General features: G+C 43.5%; 1 protein-coding gene and 1 long non-coding RNA gene across 2 annotated transcripts in view; one reads left to right on the top strand and one right to left on the bottom strand.

The window, feature by feature from the left end:
- The window catches only part of LOC110127204 (ATP-binding cassette sub-family C member 4-like), a 209,737-nt gene extending 201,275 nt beyond the window's left edge, over positions 1-8,462 (bottom strand). The window contains 4 exon segments of the mRNA XM_020877316.2: positions 1,682-1,701; positions 1,704-1,801; positions 2,352-2,462; positions 8,340-8,462. Coding sequence (XP_020732975.2) covers positions 1,682-1,701; positions 1,704-1,801; positions 2,352-2,462; positions 8,340-8,413 — 303 coding nt within the window. The 5' untranslated portion in view covers positions 8,414-8,462.
- A 41-nt stretch (positions 8,463-8,503) lies between these two features.
- LOC139036329 (uncharacterized) lies at positions 8,504-26,449 on the top strand. Its single transcript, XR_011489060.1, has 2 exons — positions 8,504-20,436; positions 26,315-26,449. It is a non-coding gene; the product is annotated as an uncharacterized lncRNA (long non-coding RNA).
- The last annotated feature ends 877 nt before the right edge of the window (positions 26,450-27,326 follow it).

The following is a 27,326-nucleotide window of genomic DNA, read 5'->3' as shown; positions in this document are numbered from 1 at the left end:
CATCTGTCCATATGTAGATGTCCATGTGTAGAGTCTTCTCTTGTGTTGTTGGAAGAGGGTGTTTGCTATGACCAATGCGTTCTCTTGACAAAACTCTATTAGCCTTTACCCTGCTTCATTCTGTATTCCAAGACCAAATTTTCCCATTACCCCAGGTATCTCTTGACTTCCTACTTTTGCATTCCAGTTCCCTATAATGAAAAGGATATCTTTTTTGAGTGTTAGTTCTAGAAGGTCTTGTAGGTCTTCATAGAACCATTCAACTTCAGCTTCTTCAGCATTACTGGCCAAGGCATAGGCTTAGATTACTGTGATATTCAATGGTTTGCCTTGGAAACAGAGTTCATTCTGCCGTTTTTGAGATTGCACCCAAGTATTGCATTTCGGACTCTTTTGTTGACTATGATGGATACTCCATTTCTTCTTAGGGATTCCTGCCCACAGTAGTAGATATAATGGTCATCTGAGTCAAATTCACCCATTCCAGTCCATTTTAGTTTTCTGATTCCTAAAATGTCAATGTTCAATCTTGCCATCTCCTCTTTGACCACTTCCAATTTGCCTTGATTAATGGACCTAACATTCCAGGTTCCTATGCAATATTGCTCTTTATAGCATCAGACTTTACTTCCATCACCAGTCACATCCACAACTAGGTGTTGTCTTTGCTTTAGCTCTGTCTCTTCATTCTTTCTGGAGTTATTTATCCACTGATCTCCAGTAGCATATTGGACACCTACCAACCTAGGGAGTTCATCTTTCCATGTCTTATCTTTTTGCCTTTTCATACTTTTCATGGGGTTCTCAAGGCAAGAATACTGAAGTGGTTTGCCATTCCCTTCTCCAGTGGACCACATTTTGTCAGAATTCTCCTCCAGGAAAGCCTACTATTAAGAGACATTTCTAAGTATAAAGACAGATCAACTTAAAAAGTATCCTCAGTACATGTTTGACTTTATCTTACAATCTATAGACAATACATTAGAATATGTAATGAATCCATACACCTTTTCTAAAGGAATACCCAAGACAGAAGCAGCAATAAAGTTATAAATGACAGTGATCAATCAGATGAAATAATTTAGATGAAGCTTGTCTCTCTCGAAGAGATAGGGACTGGACAAGTGGTCAGGAAGGAAATACAATGTGCTTTTAATTTTGCATGAAAAATAATGTTCAGTTCCATGTTGTTGAACATAGGTCTGTTGTTGCCACATAAATCCTCTACTTCAAATTACTGTCTGAATGCTTTATTAAAACTCTGCTTCTGGCCTTTGTTTTGGAATCTGTTATGTTTGTTGCCATTTCCTGACCACTGTTGTCTGAAGTTTACTTCCTCCAAACAACAGGACACATATTCCCTGAGGTTGTAAGATCACTCAATATTTACATGGAGCACCAAAAACATCCTAACATGGTATAAAATATCTTTCCAGTGCTGCTATCCTTCCATTACACTCTGTTTTAATCAGTTAAAAGAAAAACAGTTATCTCGAGAGGTCAAGTCCTTTAAGAATCTGTCTAATCGAAAGATAAATACAACTGTTGATCTACATCATGATTCCTAGATGAGATTTACCCTTAGACCTTAAACCACTGTCCTCTCCCCGCCTCAGTCCATCCATCTCAGGACTGACCCACATATACTCAAAATCAATGCACTGTATGGAAAAGCTTTTACCTCAAGAAATGTTAACATTCCCAAACTAAGTAGGATTTCCCGTAACACTTTACGATTGCTTTCATTAAAGAAGGCTCCCGCGCATCTTTCCGGGCTCTCAACACTTCCTGATCCCAGTACCTGCAGAGAGAAACAAAGCACAGTGAAGACCAGCCCTGCCATAGAAAACAGGGGAGGGGACAGAGCAGAAGATGAGCCTTCACTACAGGGCGCTCTGTGGGGCCCCATAGATGCTGGCTAACTGCTCACAGGGCTCCCGAAAGATGAGCGGAGCAGACTCTGAAGCACCAGGAAAAGCACCAGACCAGGTCTTCAGAGAAAAGTCCCAGATTCTAGAAACAAGTTCCTGCTAAGCTTTGCTGAACTCACAGGTCATGAGCAGTTGAGAAGGGCAGACACTCTCCTCCAGGGACCCCACCTCTGGGGACAGAGCTAGGTCTCCAGGGCCATGGCTGTGGGCTCCCTCCACATCCACTCACATGGGGAACACAGGCTCCCCCAGCCTCCAAAGTGGGCTAAGCCCAGGGTCAGCATGAAGGGGTGAGGGTTCAGTGTCAGGGAAGGAGGCTCAGAAGAACCCAGAGGAAGGCAAAGGCCCCTCCCCACAAGCCTTTAGCCCCATGGAGAAATTCTCACTCTTCTAACTGTACTCCCTCCTGCCTGTGCTCACCCTTGCAGCTCTTCTCCAAGGTGCTGGGAGCGATCTTCCGGAAGCACCGAGTACATGTCATCTTCTTCTAATTTCCGTTTGTGACCAATTTTAAACAAGGGGTTTAGCCACCTGTTAAAAATTAAAAGGAGAGTGACATATATTCAAATTACATATCTTTAATTAGAATCCTACATTCATGGACATTGTTTAAAAAAAGTCTACATTTTCACTATACAAAGATGTAGGGAGAAAATTAGACATATGCTTACAAACACATATATCAGGGTGTCGATAAGTTACTCTGGCTTACACAGAATATAACTTAACTAAAATACCCTGTTTGTGGTCTACTGAACATACATTGTACATCTACTTTAATTATTAAGAAAAATACATTTAGAAATCAAAATAATGTTACCTTGGTTCAGGAGCACAGAATAGAGCTGAATGGCAATTGTGGATAAGGCTGTAGATACGCTCCTGTATTACCAAGCACTTACATTTTCTGAACTGCATCAGATTCAAGGATTTTGCTATTGTTGTTTAGTGGCTAAGTCATGTCTGACTGGTTTTGTGACCCCATGGACTGCGGCCCTCCAGGCTCCTCTGTCCATGGGATTTCCCAGGCAAGGATACTGGAGTGGGTTGCCATTTCCTTCTCCAGGGGATCTTCTTGGCTCAGGGATTGAACCTGTGTCTCCTGCACTGGCAGATGGATTCTTTACCACTGAGCCACCAGGAAAGCCCACCAGACTCAAGAATGCCTCAGTCATATTCACATAAGACGCAAACGTGCGGTCTCAAGACCTCCTTAGTTCAGCTAATAACACAAAGGAAATTTTACAGGGGATCACGTTACAATACAACACACTGAGTCCAACAGGCTCTGGACCCTGACCTCCTTACAGCTCTGTCAGATGCCCCTCACATGAGCCTCTTTCTGACCCCGACCATCTGAAGATGTCCTAAAGATCAGTAACATCTTTCCAACTAAAATGAATACATTGATTTTTCTTATAGTCCCCCCTATAATTGAAGCAGAAATTGCTAGACAGTGTAAGACTTTTTCTGATTTCAATTTTTAATTCCTTTTTTAATTTCAATTGTTCTCTTCTCAAGTAAGCATCTCACTGTTTGCTCCAATTTCCAGGCATTCAGAGGAATCCCTTCCTGGTCTGGAAGGTCATAAAACATTCTGACTCAGGACAAGACAATTACTAACTGCTGTCCAGTTTATCAAGAGAAACCTGCAAGAAGACCGTTAGTAGTTAAAACATACATTTGGTCCCTAAATAATGGTCTGGGGTCTTGAGAAAGGGCCGAGGGATGGCATTGCAATGTCTAGAGAAACTGAGAAAATGGGGCATCCAAGAAAGTCATAAAATTGACAAAATGGACATTGTGATGTTTACATTAATTGATCAAAAATGATGTATATTAAAGTCATGAATCAACCAAAAATGTACAGATCAATACTAGAAAAGATATAAAACTGCTATAATCCTTGCCTTTTGGGGGCCCTTCATGCCCTCTCAGAGTCTATGCTGAGGACTTTGTACATCTTCTAAAATTGCCTGAGTGTTTGCGAGTTCCCCGGAATTCGTTCTCAGGCTTCGTGAACAGAACTCAGGTTTTACATTTCATTATCACTTCCTGGCCGATTAATTTCTTTTCAATGTAACAAAAGACTTTCATAAGGGCTGAAATTTAACTGACTGTGGGGTCTGCCACCTTCAGTCTCAATCAGGGAATAAATATAGCCCCCTATACTTTCAGGAAACTCCATTAACAGCTGAAAACATCACCAAACTACAGTTTAATCCCTTCATACCCAGGCTTCTGCCCAGGGACATCAAGATTACCCCCATTGCCACCCCACCCCAGCAAAAGGCGTATGTGTTAGTCAAATCCTTATTTTCCTGGGACCCAACCAATATTTCCAATGAGCCCCCCACCTCCAGACATGACCGACTCTAGATACTGACCATGCCCAAGGGCTCTGGGAACAGGATCATATCAAACCTGGTGGGGTCTGGTCTGTGGAGGCAGTATCCTGGACGGAAGGGCGCCACCATTAGTCTAAACAGGACTCAAGAAAACCCAAAGACAGTGCACCCCTGAGGTCCTCGAGGCCCCTGGGGCCAGGACCACCCACGTTGGGCCATCAACTGTCTCCAAGAAAACTCTACTAGTGGATACTGGGCTATACAAGGCGCACACCCTGATCCAGGTCACATTCAGATTTTAATTACACTCACCCCACCTCCCATCTAAATGGAGCCATTCATCCAGTCAGGAGGGAGCTGGGCTGGACTGGTAATGGAAGGAGTTGTCGCCCCTGTAGCATCCTTGGTGAGCCTAGCACGAGAAACTATTTATAAAGCCAAAGCTATTAAAAAAAAAAAAACAACAACAAAAAAGGGGAGCACTTGAACATTGGCCTGGGCAACTAAAGAACCCAGCTTTAACTTTAGAAAGATGAAATCTGCACTGGGCCTCTGGTCCACATGACACTGGACCACTGCATAGCTCCTGATTACCTGCTGGCTGATCAAGGAGGAATTTGTGCCCTTGCAACTATTTCCTGTTGTTTCCATGTTAACGTGAGTGGTCAAATAGAACCTGACGTTAGAGAAGGCTGCTTGAAGACAGAGAAGGACGGATATCATATGATATCACTTATATGTGGAATGTAAGTAAAGGTTATAAATGAACTCTTTAAAAAATAGAGTCACAGATGTAGGGGAAAAAAAACCCTATGGTTACCAGGGGGTGAGAGGAGGGACAAATTGGGACACTGGGATTGACATACACACACTATAATATATACAACAGATAACTAAGAAGGACCTACTGTACAGCACAGAGAACTCTATTCTATACTTTGTAACGGCCTGCATAGGAAAAGAATCTAAAAAAGAGTGTGCATTTGTATATGTGTAACAGATTCACTTTGCTGTAGAGCAGAAACTAACACAACATTGTAAATCAACTGTACTCCAGTGAAAATTCAAAGAGAAAGGCGCTTGATCAAATACTCAGAACAAGAAGGGCCCTGACTGAACAAATTTGGGTGGGACAGTATCAAAAGGGCAATCTCAGCTTCCCGGGCTTCTGCCATTCTTAGGACCCCTTACAATTATTCTCCTCCTGCTTTTTGGTCTGTGTATCCCCAACTGCATCATTAGTTTTATCTGGTCTTTACCTGGTTTGGGAACTGGGACTTCAACCAGGTGACAATCATATTTATTTTAGCTATCCACTCCAGTATTCTTGCCTGGAGAATCCCATGGAGAGAAGAGCCTGACAGGCTGCAGTCTGTGGGGTCAGGAAGAATTGGACACAACTGAGTGACTAACTCTTTCACTTTCACCTCCTGCTTTTGTCTGAGTCTCAGGATCAAAGGAGGAAGTTACAGAGAAAAATAAAAACTGGTTAGAACTAGCTAGGCCCAAAATTGGAAAAGGAAATGGCAACCCACTCCAGTACTCTTGCCTGGGGAATTCCATGGACAGAGGACCTGGTGGGCTACATTCCATGGGATCGCAGAGAGCTGGACACGACTGTGCCACTTTCACTTTCAGGCCCAAAATGCTGAAAAACCTAACCTCCCCTAGACCCTGCGCCTCATTTATGCATTTGCTATAATATAGTAGTATGCTAAATGGCATATTCATCGGTGCTGTGACAGTTGACAGTGGTCATGACAACAACCCACAAGGACTAAAAATGAGTGTTGCCTCAGTTTCAGGTCCAAACCACACCCTTGTTCTCAGATAAGTCATGAATAGTCCTCCCTCTCTTGATTCAATTTCCTTGCTTTTACCTTGATGCAAACTAGGTTGAGAAGTTGATTTGTGAACTAAGCTCTCGCTCCTCCATTCTTTGCTCATTGAATAAAACTTGTGCTGTTCCAGTCTTACCATCAATTTAGTTATTGGCTGTGGGAATCTGCGTGGAGAAACAACCTCTTCAGCCCAGAAAAGGGGTCTTAGCCTGGGCTAGGAACCCAGCACAAGGCAGGAGGCCAGTTTGGTGACATCAGTTACATATACAAGGAACACCGTCTTCAGAGCCAGCCTGCTTGACCTGGGATCCTGCTCCATTACTTACTGGCTGTGTGGTGGTAAGCAATTTACTCAACCTCTCTGCTTCAGTGCCTTCAAGTATAAAATAAGAGGTAATAGTGCCTTTCCCTCCAGCAGGAAAACTGGAAATGGATGCCTATCCAAATCAATGAAAAGTCCTCACCTTCCCATTTCCAGGCACATACACTTTGAAAATTCATAAACAGAAGGGGTTTGGAAAGTTCCTTGCCCTGAGTGAAGTTAAGGGGAATTTTTTTGACTTCATTATTATTTACAGTAACCACACCCATATTCCTTCTTCTAGGCCCCTCTTTCCTTAAGGGCCACCAAATGGCCAAGAGATGAAGTTACACACATTGAATACACCACCATCAAAACAAGCATAGGAGCTCCCAGTCCCTGGAGATCCCCTGGGCTGTCCCATAAAACAAGGAAATACTAGAACTGGGGGGGAAAGATAAATGGGTCAGGGTCCAGAAATAAAACAACTAGTAATCATCCAAGTGTGATTAAAGCCCAAAGGTTCAGGACCACATAGTTAGTGGTCCCAGCTACCACCTGGAACACTTTAGTTAAGAGCTTCAACTCTGAGCTGTTTTTCATCTGTGTGTTTCCTCTGGGCTCAGGGACACTTCAGTGGTTTCAGGAACAAATGACTCCTGGGCAGGACCACCTGCATCAAGACCATGCACTGCTTCTCTGAAGGCTAGAGATTGGGAAAGACCTCACAGGCTTCAGAGACTCTATCCCCAGAGTGATCCTCAAAGGTGGAAGTGGAGATGGTCACAATAAGGAAAGGGGCTGATCAAATAAATCCTTCAGTCCTGACTGTGTGTCCCAGGCAAAAGCAACATGTGTTCAAGAATAGTGTTCCCAATCATTAAATAAAAAACCTTTCATCTTTTACCCACATGAAATTTGCCACAACTAGGAACCAGGTCATACAGTGAGAGCCACACAGGGAGAAAGGGAAAGGGAAAGAAACACAGGGTCACAGACCTGGGGGCAGAGGGGACCCAGTGCAGCTGGAGCACACTGTCACACAGGGCACGTGGGGAAAGGTGGGGACATCACTGAAAGATGGCAAAGAAGGTGAGCACTGAAGAACTGATGCCTTCGAACTGTGGTGCTGGAGAAGATTTCTGAGAGTCCCTTGGACTGCAAGGAGATCAAACCAGTCAGTCTTAAAGGAAATCAACCCTGAATATTCTTTGGAAGGACTGATGCTGAAGCTGAAACTTCAGTATTTTGGTCATCTGATGCAAACAGATGACTCACTGGAAAAAAGCCTGATGCTGGGAAAGATTAAGGGCAAGAGAAGAGGGTGTCAGAGGATGAGTTATATGGATGGCATCACATGGATGCAATGGACATGAACTTGGGCAAACTCCGGAGACGGTGAGGGACAGAGACCAGCAGTGCTGCCATCAGGGGGTTGCAAAGAGTAGGACACGACTGAACGACTGAACAACAACAATGGTCTAGGGCACTAATTAGATAAAGGAAGCTGTTCATAAGCTGCTTGCTTGGGGCTGGGGACGGGGTAGGGGGTAGGGGTGTGACGCTTCAGTTCAGAACTGGGAATTCCTGAGCAGTTCGGGGAAACCGGTAAGAGTAGAGGCGGGGTGTTCAGTGCATTCTCCCACTGGGCTGTGATTCCCCCTGGCAGCCTTCCCGCTTCCTGTTTTCTGGCTCTGGAGGGGCTGCCGGCAGCAAGGCACGGAGACCCTGTACCTCCGCCACCAGGTCACCGGGTCCCCTCCCCACCCCTGCTCCCCACTTCCTTGCCCAGTCGCGCCCCGCCTTCCCAGGGTGCAGGGGGCAGCAGGACTGAATTGGGAGGGTCCACACTCGTTTCCGAAAGGCGCGGCAGCGGAGGGCACCGTGACTGCCGCGTATCACAGCCGGGGGTGCTCACCAGAGGAACAGGCGCGAGCAGAGGTTCGCCTTCTGCAGTGGGTTGGGCTTCACCTCCGGGTACCGCGGCAGCATCGTGCCGGCCGGGGCGGGCGTGGAGCGGCGCTGCGCTGCTCTGGCCGCGAGGCTCGCGCTGCTCTGGCCGCGAGGCTCCCGCTCCTCCCGGAGGCGACAGTGGGACGTTGGAGACCAGTCCGCGGTCTGCTGGGCGGGCCCCGAGAACCACAGGCTTCTGGAGGTGGAGCTCCCACAGCCCGCAGTCTCCGCCTCCCGGGACTGCGCAGCCTCCCCGGTCGCCTTCGGGTCACCGACCCTGCGCTGCTGTCACCGCTCCGGGAGAAGTAGGGCCGTGTGTGGGGCTGCAGGACGAAGAGGCAGTCAGGCCAAAGCTTCCAGGAGCCGCATGCGAGTGGGAGGCAAGGCCACCGGCTCTTTGGTGGAGGAGGGTAGACTGGACAGCAGGAACAAACCAGCTCCAAGGATCCCACCGGGCTGCAAACTCTGCTGAAACTCCTGTTCAGAGCCCAGGCACTCCCCCAGAGGCGAAGAGGGGAGGCTCAGGCTCTGCCCTCCTCCGCTGCTCCGAAGCTCCCCATGGGCGGCAGGGAAGGCCTGGGGAAAGCTGGCTGAAGGCATGAACAGCCCACGTGAGATGCCTGCGGCATCTCACACGTTGCATTGTGAGGGAACCTCCGAGCTTTTTGCTGCCCTCTTAGATTGGGAAAGGGGACTCTGAGGGGAGAGAAACTGCCTCCTAATTTCTTTCATCATGTGTTCAGAACCTAGGTAAGTAACAGTGACATATGTCACAAAATACATATGCATATTTCTGGGGACCTCACCTCACTTTCAACTCTAGCAATACCCTGTTCAAGAATATCCCTATTGTACAGATAAGAAAGATGAGGCTCAAGGACAGCACTTGTCCAAGGTCTTGGACCCAAGTTTGGGGTTCAACATGGTTGTCTCACTGGTAGATGGACAGTGTGTGTGAAGAGTGCCTAGAATATGCTGTGTGAATGAATGAATGACTGCAGGACTGAATGAACAAAATCTTGGGCTCCAACCCATAAGTGTTTAATTACCAGCTCAACAGTTTCTCTTCCCTTCTACTCTAAATGAAAAAGATCAAAATTTATGTACCTACAACAAGATGATCATATTATTCTTTGATAATTTTCCATATACCTTGGCTAAAATTGGTGTTATTAATGATGGCTTTTAGCTTCAGTTGGAGAAGGCAATGGCACCCCACTCCAGTACTCTTGCCTGGAAAATCCCATGGAAGGAGGAGCCTGGTAGGTTGCAGACCATGGGGTCGCTAAGAGTCGGACACAACTGAGCGACTTCACTTTCACTTTTCACTTTCATGCATTGGAAAAGGAAATGACAACCCACTCCAGTGTTCTTGCCTGGAGAATCCCAGGGATTGGAGAGCCTGGTGGGCTGCCGTCTATGGGGTCGCACAGAGTCAGACACAACTGAAGTGACTTAGCAGCAGCAACAGCAGCATGCAAGATGAAAAGGTAAGTTCTAGAAAAATGGTGTACAGCAATGTGATAATATTGCTGTGTACTTTTAATTTGCTTAAAGAGTAGTAGTAGTCTCAACATAAAAAAAAAAAAGGAAAATGGCAAAAGTGGAAGTGATGGACATGCTGATTGGCTTGGTTGTGATAGCTTAAGGTGAATGGTGTTGAATTTGTGATCTCCAAAGTAGAAGATTTAGCTTTGGGACCAGGGAACAGGCTTGATCACTTAAGAGTTTTTGTGTAGCAGTTTTATTAAACTATGAAAAAGGACAGAGAAATCTTCTGACGTAGACATCAGAAGGGGGACAGGGGGCAGGGGATGGAGAGTGCCCCCACTCAGCAGTCTTATCAAGGCCTTATATACTTTTACCAGACCCACTCCCACAACACGTATTTGAAGATGATAGGATTAGTCAGAAGGTTCTCAAGAAGGAGAAACATGTCCTGGAGCAAGCTACATTGTTATATTGACTACCATAAAGCAATGTAGAAAAAAAAGTTTGTCTTTTTCTCCTTGAGAGCCCCAGACCCCTTTCTTCTTGAGGAATCTGGACCCCTTTCTCTTCGAAGACTCTGGACCCCTTTCTCCTCCTCGGGGACCCTGGACTTCTTATCAACCTACCTAGGCATTGACTCTCAGTTGTGATGAATATTTCACAATGTATATGTAAATATAGTCATCAGGTTGAACATCTAAATATATATAATATTTGTCAGTTATACCTTAATGCCAGAGGAGAAATTGATTTTAAAGAAACCCTTAATATATTCAAACATTTTTTATGAGGCAAACATATAAGAATGCAAGGTGTTGATAATTTTGTATTGATGGGCATGATGAGAATTTATTATACTATTTTCTTGCTTTTCATGCATGTTTGAAATTTTCTGTTGCAAAAAAGACAAGTGATTAGAGCTGTAAATTTTTCAATTTACATATTGAAAAATGTAATTTTTCAATAACCTACATTTCTCGTGTTAGCTCTCTCTCAGATAATGCAATCCACAATGTATGGTACCAGATTTCTCCTGACTTACAGTTCTCTTTTACATTCCCTACATTTTCCAGTGCTGTAAACACTCAACTACTAGTTCTACTTCAAAAATGAAGGAATTGGTTGCTAAAGTTGGAGGTCTAGTGACTTCCTTGTCAGACTGCCCCAGACTGTTCTGTCCCATCCCCACGACTATCTCAAGACCATAATTAGCCATCTCCAAACTGCCAAGTACATTCAATTCCTTCAGCTTCTGCTGTCTCTCTTTTTTTTTTTAATTTAAATTAAGATCTGTTGAAACTTCTTAGCATCCTATTCTGGACATAAACTAACATGGTATTTATAAGAGACATTGAAAACCAGTGTTGGTTTGTATAGAGAAGACTGAATCTGGAGCCAGAGGACTGGAGATTTAGATACTTTCCTTTTTACCTAACCTTTCTGACCTAACTGTTTTCAGGTTTACAAATGGTTGGGCTGTTTTTTAGGGTTTTTTTTAAATTTTCTTTTTGCTGGCGCTAGAAAGAGAAAACCTCTTTCCTTTCTGATTAGGGACTTATAAGGATATGATCCATAACTGCTTATAGCCATGCCTCCCATTCACATGAAGAGGCCAGAAAGAGTAAAGCAGGAACCCAAAGGGAAATCGTACACTCAAAAACTATTTATTAAACACCTACTGTGTACCATGAACTGTTCTAGGAGTTACGGACATATAAGTGAACAGCATGGTATATAAAGCAGAGTCAAGGTGGCATCAAATCTCTGGGGTTCCTGAGGCTACTAGGTTCCCTCCTTAGATGATGGGACTTGCTGGAGCAGGAGCTGTCACTTTCCAGCTCATATCCTCCGAATCTTTGCCAGGACTAAGGAGGTCACTGCTTATCTGCAACTCCCTACTGAAGGGCCTTTTTCCAGCTGTGGGAGCACTTTGGGACCATAGTCAAGGCAAGTCCAAACCCCTGGATTCAACCCTCAACTGGTGATGGATGGGGAGCTGGGAGATAAATGCCCCAGTGCTTCTGTCTGTGAGTTGGAACAATTCTGTCTCCCACCACTCTAAGCTGCCAAGTTGCCTAAGCAGTAACTTGTTAACACAGTTTTCATTGGCTTCCTTCCCTTCTCTGTCTCACTTCTTCACTCCCTACAAATGTTTTCCTGGGATGACTTATAAAATAAATTCCTTCCACTCAAATCCCTCTCATAGTCTGCTACCAAGGAATCTAAACTATGACACTTACCAGAAACATCCTTCTAATTATTGAAAAATATATTTACTCCCTGGAAATGGCAACCCACTCCAGTATTCTTGCCTGAAGAATCTTCATTGACAGAGGAGCCTGGCGAGCTACAGTCCATGGTGTCACAAAAAGTTGGACACAGCTGAAGTGACTTAGTATGCATGAACCCATAAAATTCCTAGCTAATACTATAAACCCTGGATTACCCCATACGGTAGCACTATCTTCATGCATGACAATTTTGAGGACTTGAAATACATCTGGTCCAAATTTGAGATGTGCCATAACTATAAGATACACAATAGATTTCAAAGACAGCAAAAGACATTATTTGTCTCATTAATGATTTTTATACTGTTTATATATTAATATAGTATTTTGGACACACTGGTGTGAAAATGTCTTACTGATATTATCTTCCTTTTAAAACGGCTACTACAAATTTACCTTTACAGATGTGGTTCACTTTATATTTCTATGGACAGGATTGCTCTAACCAATGGCTCTGGCACCACAAATCTCTCACATTCAAGAGAGCAAATTAATAATGTTCATGTTATTATACAAATAACCTTGAATGTGATCTAACTCATGAAAAGAAATCATCCTCACATTTCAGAACTTTGTTACTAGTAATGAATTACTTGTTTCACTTCCCACTGGCTCTCAGACATACTTGCACTATAACACTTTTACAGAAAGTCCTGGTATAAAAACTTAAACAAAACTCCTTATTTTGGATCAATATATTCTATTTGGTCTTCCTTTAAGATGTTATAATCATAATGGAACCTTGAGTAATTTTGTTTTCAGTTCATTTGGAACACTAGTCCATTACTGAGATGAGTTGTCCAGAAACTGTTAAGAGTTAAGAAAGATGTCCTCAGAAAAGAATATACCTAAAAAATTGAAATTCCTACTTTTATTAGGCTCACAATCTAGAAAAATAATAGGTAAAGAGGAAATTTCAGCAAAAGACTAAAAAATAACAAAATAACACAAACACATTCATTCTTACCCTGTTAAATTAAGGATGTTTTGTGATGGTGGCACTGATTGTGTCATACAGTTTCATGCTTCAAATGTTTTTCAGCCAAATAAAGAGGCCTAATAGCCATCAAAAAAAAAAAAAAAAAAAAAAAAACAGAAAAAACAGAATACCCCATCCTAATGAAGACAAAGTCTGATAGGCACTGTAGTGTATTGTTGACAAAATATAAATTAGAATAGTTTTTTCAGAAAATAATCTAACAATATTTATTACTAAGAGCCTTAAAAATGTTCATTCTTTTTAATTCAATAAGACTTCCACTTTGAGGATGAAGACGGTAAAAAGTCAGCTATAGACAGCTATTTATGTACAAATACTCAAAGAGTAAATAATCTGCCTGCAATGCAGGAGACCCGGATTCAATCCCTGGATAGGGAAGGTCCCGCGGAGAAGGAAATGGCAACCCATTCCAGGAAGTACTCTTGCCTGGAGAATTCCATGGACAGAGGAACCTAGCAGGATGTAGTTCATGGGATCACAAAGACTCGGACATGACTGAGCGACTAACTTTCATGTTTCTCAGAGCAGTGCTTATTATAACAATAGAATTTAGAAACAGCCTAACTTCTAAGTTCAGCAAAAGCAAAATGAATGAATAAATCATGAAGAATTTTTAGAGAAGTGCTTTAGATTTCCCTGGCTGTAGAGTGGATAAGAATCCAGGTGCCAATGCAGGGGACACAGGTTCAACCCCTGGTCCAGGAAGATCCCACATGCCGCCAAGGGGCAACTAAGCCCAAGCACCACAAGTACTGAAGCCTGTGTGCTTAGAGCCCATGCTCCACAAGAGAAGTCACTGCAATGAAAAGCCTGTTCAGTTCAGTTCAGTCGCTCAGTCATATCCAACATTTTGCGACCTCATGGACTGCAACATGCCAGGCTTCCCTGTCCATCACCAACTCCCAGAGCTTGCTCAAACTCATGCCCATTGACTCGGTGATGCCATCCAACCATCTCATCCTCTGTTCCCTTCTCCTCCCACCTTCAATCTTTCCTAGCATCAGTGTCTTTTCTAATGAGTCAGTTCTTCACATCAGATGGCCAAAGTACTGGAGTTTCAGCTTCAGCATCAGTCCTTCCAGTGAATATTCAGGACTGATTTTCTTTAGGATTGACTGGTTTGATCTCCTTGCAGTCCTAGGGACTCTGAAGAGTTCTCCAACACCAAAATTTGAAAGCATCAATTCTTTGGCGCTCAGCTTTCTGTATGGTCCAATTCTCACATCCATACATGACTACTGGAAAACCACAGCACTGACTAGACAGACCTTTGTCAGCAAAGTAATGTCTCTGTTTTTTAATATGCTACCTAGGTTGGTCAGAGCTTTTCTGCCAAGGAGCAAGCATCTCTTAATTTCATGGCTGCAGTCACCATCTGCATTGATTTTGTAGCCCAAGAAAATAAAGTCTGTCAGTGTTTCCATTGTTTCCCCATCTATTTGACATGAAGTGATGGGAGCAGATGCCGTGACCTTCGTTTTTTGAATGTTGAACTTTAAGCCAGCTTTTTCACTCTCCCCTTTCACTTTCATCAACAAGCTCTTTAATTCTTCACTTTCTGCCATAAGGATGGGATCATCTGCATATCTGAGGTTATTGATATTTCTCCCAGCAATCTTGCTTCTAGCTTGTGCTTCATCCAGCCCAGCATTTCGCATTATGTACTCTGCATATAAGTTAAATAAGCAGGGTGACAATATACAGCCTTGACATACTCCTTTCCCAATTTGGAACTAGTCCATTGTTCCATGTCTGGTTCTAACTGTTGCTTCTTGACCTGCATACAGATTTCTCAAGAGGCAGGTAAGGTGGTCTGGTATTCCCATCTCTTGAAGAATTTTAAATAGTATCTTGTGATCCACACAGTCAAAGACTTTGGCATAGCCAAGAAAACAGAAGTAGATGTTTTTCTTGTATTCTCTTGATTTTTCTTTGATCCAATGGATATTGGCAATTTGATCACTGGTTTCTCTGCCTTTTTAAAATCCAGCTTGAACCTCTATAAGTTCTCAGTTCATGTACTGTTGAAGTCTAGCTTGGAGCATTTTGAGTATTACTTTGCTGAGTGAGGCCCCAGAGAAGCCTTCTGATGGCTGCAGCCTCATGAGGGACCCTGAGCCAGATTATCCAGCCAAGCTGCTTCCAGATTACTGACCCTCAGAAATTCTGCAAGATTTGGAGTATCCAGGAGTCTCTGGCAGAGGCGTGAGTCAGCAGTGGCCTGCTGCTGGGTTAGGGGCACTGAATGCAACATTGTGTGCACAGATCCTTTTGAAAGAGGTCTCTATTATCTTCATTACCCCCACAGAGTTTGGCCTTAGGCCAAACAACAGAGAGAGAACACAGCCCTGCCCATCAACAGAAAATTGTATTAAAGATTTACTGAGTATGGCCCCACCCATCAGAACAACACCCAGTTTCCCTCATAGTCAATCTCTCTCATTAGGAAGCTTCCATAAGCCTCTTATTCTTACCTATCAGAGGCCAGACAGAAGGAAAACCACAATCAGAAAATTAACCAATCTGATCACATAGATCAGATTGTCTAACTCAATGAAACTATGAGCCATGCCTTGTAGGGCCACCCAAGATGGATGGGTCATGGTGGAGAGTTCTGACAAAACATGGTCCACTGGAGAAGGGAATGGCAAACCACGTCGGTATTCTTGCCTTGGGAACCCCATGAACAGTATGAAAAGTACAACAAACAGTAGCCCCCACTAACCACAACTAGAGCAAACCCATGCAGCAACAAAGATCTAGTACAATAACAACAAAAATGGTACTGAATGCTTTGAACAATCACCAAAATGGTAGAAGATCTTAAGAAAGCTGGATCCTGAGAGTGTACTGATGAAAGCAACAAAGAAGTTGTGAGGTATTCTGGCTAAAAACCTATTAGGCTCTGCCTGCCATTCCCATTCCTTCATTTCTCTTTCATGGAAAAACGTGTTGTGTATCACTTGTCAACTTAGAAAATCAGCCCGCTGTATATTGACTTGTACGTTGACCTATCTTTACTGCACTGACAGCTAATATTGTTTACTGACTCAACTGTAGGTTCTTTCTGGATTCCTAACATTTGACTATGACTGAGCTTTGGTAACTAAAGTTATTATTCTTTTTTACTTTGTAGTAGGTTTTGCTGGATTCTGCCTGGTGATGGTATTTTACTATTGACCAGAGTTTACCACACAGAGGAATTGAGATTAAAATGATAGTTTTGTTTTTTTTTTTTTTCCTTAGCTGTGTTTGTTTTACTGCCTGCAGTGGGTTTCTCTGGATTCTGTGTAGTGACAATATTTTACTTTTGACAACAATCTACCAGATGGAGGATCCATGCTAAGGCAATAGCTTTAGAAAAGAAGTGACTGGGAAAGAGCAACTGGCCTTTGGTTCAAAGCTGGTAGTTTTGGTCAAAGAGCCTGAGGTGCCACCTCTTCAAATGAGCTGATCTGTAAGGATACATTTAACTCCATGTCATGTAGCCACACAAAGTTCAGAATCAAATTATGTAGTATAGATTGCTTGTATCCCATGAGAGATGCCACTCTGTCTAAATTGAGACCAAATTCTGGACTAAAAGTTTTGATACCTTTATGTGTATGTCATTTATCATTCTGCAACAGCCAAGAGACTTGAGTTTCTACTCATTAATCAAAACAGCCAGGGAGGCTATTTCTAGCACACATCTAGATGTCCCATTGGGTCATAACCTTTACTCTGCTAACCTCAAACCACTTTTCTTATTTCAAATTTAGAATTTCACCCAGAAACTGACTATCAAGCATTGCCATCCATCTCGATCAGTCAACTTGTTCAGTTTCCATAAAACAATCATGTCTGTATTGTAATGGCCCTTCTTTGTAGATCCATTTAGGTGTTTTATTACATTTTCCTCCACTGTTTAAAAAACTAGGAGATGGAAAGAATCTATATGCTAATATTAACAACAATGCAATTAATGTAAATATGGAGACAGCATGAAATGAAAGAAAGGAGGTCCCTCTTCAGTCTGGTTTGGATGAATATTTGAAGTGTTAGGTAGTTAGAAGAGGGAAAAGGAGTCCAGAATGGTGATGGCTAAAATACCTGGAAGGGAAAAGCCCGCGAAAATAGAACAAAGGAAGGTTCGAGGACCAGAGTGAGGACCTCAGGTAAAACAAACAACACTCCTGGCTGGCCCAATTTACCTAGGACAGGCCCAGGGAGAGAGAAACATATAAAAGCTAGCTCCCTCTCTCTCTCTTCCGCGCACTGGGGCGCTCTTCTCTTCACGTCTTTGGGTCAACATGCCCTCACACCTTGAAGATGGATTTTCCTGCTATTATCTAAATAAAACAGAGCTGTAAAATTGAGCTGTGACGCTGATTTATCTAAGAGCTATAACACGGTCCATTCGAGACCTGAGAGCCGTGACACAGTCTGTCCAAGACCCGAGAGCTGTGACCGGCCAAGGGGGCTTTAATGTCCGCCACTCCAAAACTGTGTGTGACGAGCAAAAACTGAGGGGCATACAGTCGCCTGACAGAAGGAAGCTGGGGTCATTATGTGTTTAATTCTTAAGGAAGAGAAACCATTGTTTTTTAATCTATGAAATATCTAGGGCAGCTTTATTCATAACCGCCAAAATTTGGGAGCAATCAAGATATCCTTCAACAGGTGAATGGACAAACTGGTTCATCCAGGCAATGGGCTACTACTCAGCACTAAAAACAAATGAGCTACCAACACGTGAAACAACATGGAGGAAACGTAAATGCTCATTACTAAGTGAAAGTAGTCAGTCTGAAAAGGCTACATGCTGCATGATTCTAACAATATGACAAAAAGGCAAAACTATGGAGACAGTAAAGGACCAGTATTGCCAGAGGGTGGAGGTGGGATGAGAGATGAGTAGATGGTGCACAGGGGATTTTTAGGGCAATGAAAATACTCTGCAATATACCATAATGATGGAAATGTTATCATACATTTGTCTAAACCCATGGAATGCATGACACCAAGAGTGAACCCTGATGTAAACTATGGATTTGGGGTGACTGATGTGTCTCTATAGATTCATCAGATGTAGCAAATCTTTCACTCTATATTGACAGTGGGGAGGCTATGGGGTATGGGGGCAGGGGAGAGAAGGAAATCTCTGTACCTTCCCCACCCCACCTCCCCGAGAAAGAAAAATCTATTAAATGCTGTGAGACACTGATGATTATACATTCAAACTTCCCTGGTTGTCCAGTGGTTAAGAATCTGCCTGCCAATGCAGGACACATGGGTCCTATCCCTGCCCTCAGAAGATGCCACAGGCTGTGTAACCCGCACTCTAGAGCCTGTGCTCTGCAACTACTGAGCTCACAAACCATAACTCCTGAAGCATGTGCGCCCTGGGGCCTGTGCTCCACAACAAGAGAAGCCTCTGCAATGAGAAGCCCATGCTCCACAATGAAGCATAGCCCCTGCCCACCACAAGTAGAGAAAGCCCATGCATAGCAACAAAGACCCAGCATGGCAAAAATTAAAACAAGCAAATAAATAACAACTTTTAAAAATGAAGTGTTATAATAGAGGAAATGAGACTTTTAAAGTTATAGATTGAGATTCATATTAATAAAATGTCCCACTGATCCCTTATAGTATTACTTAGATTTATAAATCACATGACAACTTTCTTCAATTTAATCAAGAAAATAAGAACAATTTACCTTTTCTCATGTCAATTTTTGAAAATAACTTATAAAACACTACCAGAGTTATAATCTCCTTCCCACCCCTTGAAAATCAAGTCCATTTTGCTTCATTAAATTTTCTGTTTATTAAATATAACTTCAGTGAAATTAAGAGAAATAGAGTTTGAGGTAAAAAATACATCTATAAAATTAATTTGTATTGCATATTATTAATATTTAATCTATATTTCAGATACTTTTATAACATTCAGAGGTTAAAAAGCTGAAATATTCTTTCTAAACATAAAGAACTTTAAAATTCTTTGTTTTCTGAGAAGAGACTTCACTTGCTTCCTTTTATACAGTCTACTTTCAATTGCATTCTCAGGGAAGCTGTGGGTATAAAAGTATCAAATTGCATCTGAATGAAATGTATTCCCTACCCTCACCAAGTATACAACTTATAATGTGTGAACAATTCCCATTCTTAAGAGTCACACCTTTGTGTGAAGGCTTTCATTATATGTGGACAACAGAAATGAAGTCCATCATGTGTCAATATTAAAAGTATTGACTTTTTACGGACATTTTTTCTAACATCTATTGCTGATGTCCCTCCCTCCCAGTTTGCAGAACATAATGACAAACATTATTAACTATTTGATATCATTACCAGCAGTAGTATTATGCCATTTGGTGCAATAGTCTTAGAGGCTAACGAAACATAGGTATAGGGTTTACAGATTCATTTATATGCACTTACTAACAACAAATTAACTTATAAAAATTTCACATCTATTTTTTCTATATTTTTATTTCTTATCTTTTCTAATAATACTTTACTTTTTACTTCTTTTAAACTAGCTTGTAAAGTAAGATTTAATAGGCTTTAAAATAAGGACCTGAGGATCTCTGCTAGGAATAATTATGAGTTTGCAGATCTAATTTTGGCAACTTAGATGCCTCTTGGTGTCAGATGTCTTCTGTGAGACTGAAATTACCCAAAGATGACAGCTGGAAAAGGGAATGTTATCAGAAGGTGCTTTGGTTTACTAATGGCTTTATGAAAGTGAGGGTGAAAGTGAAAATTGCTCAGTCATGTCAGATTCTTTGCAACCCCTTGGACTTTACAGTCCATGGAATTCTCCAGGCCAGAATAATGGAGTGGGTGGTCTTTCCCTTCTCCAGGAAATCTTCCCAACCCAGGGACTGAACCCAGGTCTCCCACATTGCAGGCAGATTCTTTACCAGATGAACCACCAGGGAAGCCCATGGCTTTATAAGTGTTCCTAAATGATTAGTAAATATCCTCTCTTCTTTGGACATGAAATAGTTTAAGAATGCTAAAAATATTCCCCAATTTTATTTTTTAAATGTAAATAATTTCCAAATGGATTACATACAAGGTATTCAGTCTTCTATAGTTATTTAAGGATTTTCATTAAAGAATAAGATATACAGAAACAAGGAGAAAGAGGGAGAGAGAATCCCAAGACTGAGCCCTGAGACCGTCCATCATTCACAGGTAGAGACTCACCCAGGAGACTGAGGAGGGAGAGAATGTGCAGTCACCAAAGTGCAGGAGAAGCTGGAGCCCACGCCTCTGAGAGGCTGGTAAGTTGAAGACAGAAGAGTACCAATTGGATTCAGCAAAGACAGGGGTTTTGGTGACTTAGGAAAAGCATTATTTTAAAGAGAAAGAGATTGAAATCTTTTAAAGATGTGTTGAGCAGAGAACTGTGTCTGAAGGTGTGGGAAAGTGGTTGTACACAACTCCTGTGAGAAATTTTGCTGTGAGGAGGAACAGAAAATAGAAAAAGAAGTAACTGCAGGACTATAACCCCTAGGAGGCACTCACCCACACTGTGAACTGTTCAACAGCCAGTCTAAAAATAGACTGTTTGAGTAACATGGGTGAGACATGTTGTCAGTATCTGCCCTGGTGCCTTCCATGTCACCCTAGCCTGACTTCCTGCAACTCTGCCTGAGGGTTTTGTCTGCCACCAGAGTCAGCTCTGCTAAAGCACAAGGCAGCCAGGAGTGCTGGGGAATTCAACATCTTCCTCTGCTCTCCTCCCCCGGTGGCCTCAGTCAACAGACAGACAGGAGCTGGTATATAAATACCCCAACTCACACACTCAGGGAAGTTAACCTGAGGTTTGTGCTCCACACTGCCTCCTACAGTCTCCCAGCAGGATTATGTTCCAGTGACCCAGCCTGGAACATACCTGATAACACATCCTGTGTGGCCCTCTCTCTTTTCTTGTCTCACTTCCCCACTCCATTACCAGTGTTTCCTGGGACCCCCCTCCCAAATAACCTATTGCATTCAAATTCTAATCCTAGATTTCAGCTTCAGGCAACCCAAACTAAAACAACAAAAAATAGTCATGCAATGACATGAAACCATTATACCAATTTTGCACAAGAATGCATGAAACAAGAAACATTAAAAGAAAATATTTCAAAATGATAACAATGATCATTTCTCTTTTGTGGGATTATGGGTGATTAAAAAAAAACAAAAACAAAACTTGTTTTTCCTCGAGAAAAGAAAGTGGTTTTCTTTTGGTAAAGAAGTACTGTAATTACAATATACAGATTAATAGAGATTTTGTGAATTTCAGAAGGTGGTCTTAAAAAAACAAAGAAAGGGAAAGAAAGAAAGGGAAGTCGCTCAGTGTCCAACTCTTTGTGACCCCATGGGCTGTAACCCACCACGCTCCTCTGTCCATGGGATTTCCCAGACTAGAATACTGGAATAGGTTGCCATTTCCTTCTCCAGGGTATCTTTCTGACCCAGGGATCAAACCCACGTCTCCCACATTGCAGGCAGATGCTTTACCATCTGAGCCACCAGGGAAGCCCTAAAGGAACAAAAAGTATTACTAAAGAAAATAGGGCTGCTGCTAACTTTCTCAGCAGCGCATAGCAAATGAAATACCAATATTCATGTGAAAAACACACCAATGGCTATTATTACAGTTACCATTTATCAAATTTGTAACAATACCCTCTATCATCCCACAAATCCTTGCAATACTACTGTAAGGTACGTATTATTCTTATCTTTTTACATATAATATAGTTGAGACAACAATGAAGTGGATTCTCCTAAATGGGGGAAGATTTGAACCCAGATATTGGTCCCAACGCCCATGAACTTTCTGCCACTTTGGGCTGCCTCTCTCTGTACCTTCAGTTATTATTTTAGAGTCACCAACAGAAAGTCAAAGAGTAATCACTGCATCAACATTTCTGATGTGCTGGATGCAATTGAGAACTAGGAGGATAGATGTATATAAACACACTTTGCTGGGGAAAATGGCTTCTTCAGAGCAAGCTGAAGTGTGGTCACCAGAGTCATGTTGGATAGAACAATTAGAATGCTGTGCTGTCAAACCCTGGAGGCAAGGACAGTACATCACAATGGTGAAAAAAATCAACTTACCACAGAGAGATGGATTTTTTAAACTACGAGGCCAAGAAAGCACAATCCTAAAGTATATCTGAGCTTAAAGGACCAAACATGGCACAGATGACATACTAATATGCTGTAGAATAAATTTTTGGTCAGAATTAGGTTCTTTGATCACACTTTACACAAGAACAGTCTTACTTATTTCTCAGCTGTATTTGCTTGACTGTCTACTAGATGCCAGTCACTCACTATTTTATTTACAAGGTAAAATGCAGATTAATCTTTAAGAGATAAATAAGAAAGAAGCCTGTTATTTCTATCTTAGCTTATTAAAAATGAGCTAAGAGTTATAATTGCTGCATCTGCACTGGTTCACAATGCCTGGACCACAGGCTTCTTAAAGCAGGTAGATAAGGTCCGCTCCCTCGGACTCGAGTGCCCACTCAATGCCCTGCCCACAGGAAGTCTTAGAAAGCACATGCCTGGTGAATGACAAGGATACCCACACCCCACCCGAAAGAGGAGGGCCCTGCAACCTCTAAAAACATTTACTGTGACTTAAAAAGTTTCTCTGTCTCTCAGGACCCAAGGGAGAACTATGCTTCCCCCACTGCCTGAGATACACAGGGCTAGTGGCCAATACTGGTCAGCAGAGGTGAGCATAAATGACAGGGACAAAGTCAGCCAGACTACTTAGATGACGGCCCCAAACTCCCTAGTGTCTGTTCTACTCCTAGGTTGGTCCTGGAGGAATCCTGTTTTGATAAGAGAGGGAAAGAGGAAAGAGCAAAGCACATTCTTCTCGGGGCATGAAGGCAGTTACCCAGCAACTGATGCATAGAGAAAAGTATATAAGCAAGAAGTAAAATTCTGGTTTCTTTATCTCTCAAATAAATAAATAAATTTAAGTGAACTAATAAGTGCACATCAGTATAAGAGAAAAATAAGTAACTTCAGAATTTTTCCCATATATGAAAACCATCTGAATAAAAAAAAATTTTTTTTAAATATAAAAATATTTAGATAAAAAATAATAAACGCACTCAATGCTGACTGTACTGTTTCTGTCTATAGTTTACAATGCTGACTGTAGTCCTCTCTGTCTATAAAAGCTCTTGTCCACTGATTGTCAAGGGAGGGGGATTCAGCCTTTGGACAGGCATCTACCCTCCCCCCAACACACACACCAGCCTCCAAAATAAAGCAAATGTTCCTCTCCACCAACCTGGCCTCTTTATTGGCGTTTGAGTGGTGAGCAGATGGACCCCCCTTCCCATTTTGACCTTCTATGGTCAGCCTTGGAACTATCACAGCAGCTGTCATGGTGAGAGGGGAGTGAATTTTAGTGTTACAATGAAGGGGTAATGAGTCAGAAATCAGAGACCAGACCATACTCAAAACCATCTTGATTTTAGCTGGTTCAAGCCAGTTTTTGTGGGATCCTGTTTATCTCAATATCTGTGCCCACCTACGCCACAGGTAACAAAGGAAACGGTCATTAAAGCTAAGTCAGGGCCCTTAATATTCCATGGGGCTGGACTGTGATGAAACAGTCACCAACAAAGCCCATCAACAATTCCCTGGGAGTAAAAGTAGAATCTTGGTAATAAAGTCTAACCTTTTGTGACTCCTTTTGTGCTGAGTCAAGTTTCACTTGCTCACAGGGTGCTTCATGAAGAGGCCTCACACCCGGCCCATCAGACAAGACTCCCTGGTGTGAAATGGCTGCGTTGACACCTCAGCTTGGAGGGCTGAGTGCAGAGTCACTGCGTCGAGCACTGCAATTCAAGATGGCGTAGAGGGGTTGAGTGCAGAGATGCTGAGTCCAGTACTACAATCTGGCTCAGCACAGCTGAGCGGGTCCTATGAGAACACCACCGGCCCCCAGCTGACAGGAATCACATTCAGCTTCAGCAGCGCTGTGGAGGGTTTTCAGAGGAAACAGTCCCCTAGAGCACAATCTCCTGGACGAGCCACACCTGGCAGAGGGACTTCCCAGGTGGCTCAGCAGTAAATATCCCGCCTGCCAATGCAGGACACTCACGTTGACCCCTGGGTCAGGAAGATCCCCTGGAGCAGGACATGGCAACTCACTCCAGTATTCCTGCCTGGGAAATCCCATTGACAGAGGATCCTGGCAGGCTGCAATCCATGGGGCCACAAAGAGTCGGACATGACTGAGTGACTGAGCATTCGTGCACACACACACACACGCACGCCCCTAGCAGGAGGACCCCCACCTCCTGTCGAGCCGAGGGTGGGGGGTCTCATTTCAGAGAATTGGTAACAAAATAGGAAGAAATCAATCCGTCTCTGTTTTTCCTGGTGGCTTAGATGGAAAAGAATCTGACTGCAGTGCAGGAGACCCAAGTTTGATCCCTGGGTTGGGAAGATTCCCTGGAGATGGGAATGGCTACCCACTCCAGTATTCTTGCCTGGAGAATTCCATGGAATTCTCGTGGGCTATAGTTCATGAAGTCGCAAAGAGTCAGACACAACCGAGTGACTCACACTTTTTCACACTTTATAACAAAGAAAGCAGCTGCCATTTGGGAAGAAATGAGATCTTCTGCCTCCAGTAGTAGTTCTCACTTGGCTGCAGGGTGGAATCACCTGTGAGATTTTAAAAAGTGTTGCTTTCTCCGTCCCCTCCCTTGAGATCCTGATTTAACTGAGATGTGCTTTACAGAGCTCCCCTGGTGATTCAAATTTGTAGCCAAATTTACAAACCACTGGCCTTTGCCATACTGAGGATTTACCTCTACCTGGACGAGGAAACAGAGTAAACAGAGTGATTCTGCAGGAGCAGAAGTGTATGTTTCTGTGTGCAGGGTGTAGTTGGGGTGGGGGCCTGTGACCCCGTTTGCCCACTCTGAGGCCTTCCTGGCCCCTCATTGCCCAGCCTCCACACTTCTCACCTGGATGCCTGGATTCTTCTGTGCCCTGCTGGTGATTTTATGGCAACCCACTCCAGTATTCTTGCCTGGAAAATCCCATGGACTGAGGATCCTGGTAGGCTACAGTCCATGGGATCGCAAAGAGTCGGACACGACTGAGCGGCTTCACTTCACTTCACTTCACTTCATAGTTGTCTCAGGAGATTTCATACAAGCCCCGCCTTATTTCATCACAAACCTATGAGCAGGATTCCCAAGCTGTGGCTTGCTGGGAGGGAAATCCTGGGAAATATACAGGATGAGCAGCTCAGCAGTAACTTCAGGAGTAGCTCCTGTGCAGGGAAGTTCAGGGAGCTCCAGGCAACTGGCTGAACACTGGTGTGGCACATGGCTGTGACTGGAACCTTCCTGTGCCTGGGGTCTGAGGTGTGTGTGTGTGCGTGCTCAGTCGTGATGACTCTTTGGGACCCCATGGACAGAGGATGGGATTTCCCAGGCAGGAATACTGGAGTGGGTTGCCATTTCCTCCTCCAGGGCATCTTCCCAACCCAGGGATCGAACCTGTGTCTCTTGGAGCTCCTGCACTGGCAGGTGGAGTCCTTACCACTAGCGCCCCCTGGGGGCTTGAGGGGACTGATCTTAAAAGTGAAGTCGCTCAGTTGGGTGTGACTCTTTGCAACCCCATGGACTGAACCTGTCTCCTCAGTCCCTGGGATTTTCTAGGCTAGTGACAGGTAATCCCCAGGTTCAGTGATAAAGAATCTGCCTGTCAATGCAGGAGACACAGGAGCTGCAAGTTTGATCCCTGAGTCGGGAAGAAGCCCTGGGGGAGGAAACGACAACCCTCTCCAGTATTCTGTTCTTGCCTGGAAAATATCATAAACAGAGGAACCTGGTGGGCTACAGTCATACGGTCACAAAGAGTTGGACATGATTGAACACAGGTAGTGACAAGTGCCTATGATAGCGAGCATCAAGAAGTGCAAAGGTGTAATGTGATGATCGTCCCAGTAAACAGCAGCTGCCCCTTATTCTGCTCTGTGTGACAAGGATGTGCTTTTGCTTAACTATCATATCACATTTAATTTTTTTTTGGTATATAAAAATTTATTACTGTCATTCTTTCATCATCAACATTTATGATCTTGGTCTATCCTTCTTGCTTTTGTGTAAGGCCAAAAAAGAGACACTGGCTACTTTGACAGCCTTAAAGTGGACTCCAGGAAAGTCACCAACAGCATGACCTTTGCAACCAAATCCAGCAACCAGAACTTCATCATTTTCCTCAATAAAATTCAAGCAACCATCACTGGGTACAAAAGGCTGTGATTTTTCGCCATTTTTGGTGAACTGAACCCTGACACATTTCCTGATGGCAGAATTTGGCTGTTTGGCTTCAACCCCTATTTTTTCGAGCACAATTCTCTGGGCATGAGAAGTGCGTCTAAAAGGGCTGTGCCCAAAAGGGCTTTCTTGCACTGTCACCATGCCGCTTCTAGGTGGCTACAGAGCTTCCTGGCAAAGACTGTGACACTTGCTCATCCTACCAGCACCATGGGCCTGAAAGAAAGACCATCATGTTTAATTTTAACACAAGCTCGGAGGGTATTAGGATGTCAGGACCCCCACCATCTTACAGAGCTTAAGGACCTTGCTAGAGGTCATAAGACTCCTGACTGACAGATGCAGCCCCTGAGCCCGCTCCACCCGTGTCCCCCAGGACCAGGAGATCTCCCTGCCCAAAGATCTGCTCAGCAGCTTCAGTCTGACTCCCTGGGTGGGTCCATGTGGTCTCTCCAGGGGCCTGCAGCCCCTTTGCTCTATTGCCCCTTATTGCCCTTCTGCAGGGCAGCCCCTGAGAGCCCCACGGTCGGCAGGAGGACACCCTTGCCCCGTTCTAGCAGCTTTTCCCTGCAGCCAACTCCCGGGGGTGGGGTCAGGCTAGGTTGTGAGGAGAATCATAAGAGAAGCAGGAAAGATGTGAGCTCATGGTCAGCACCTTCCTCTGACCTGGGACCTCTCTCTCTTCTCCTGACACTTCCCGCCACTCAGGGCAGCTCTTCACGCCCCACGACCCTCCATTACAAGTGCTCCTGTAGCTCTGCTGTGGATCAGAGTCACCAGGGAAGGAGTCAGAATGCAGAGTCCTAGGCTCCAGCCCCCAAGATCTGATCCAACATCCTAGT

This window comes from Odocoileus virginianus, chromosome 8 (assembly GCF_023699985.2).
Source record: "Odocoileus virginianus isolate 20LAN1187 ecotype Illinois chromosome 8, Ovbor_1.2, whole genome shotgun sequence".
NCBI lineage: Eukaryota > Metazoa > Chordata > Mammalia > Artiodactyla > Cervidae > Odocoileus > Odocoileus virginianus.
Note: the sequence above shows the minus strand (reverse complement) of the source record. Positions and strands in the feature narration are given on the sequence as shown.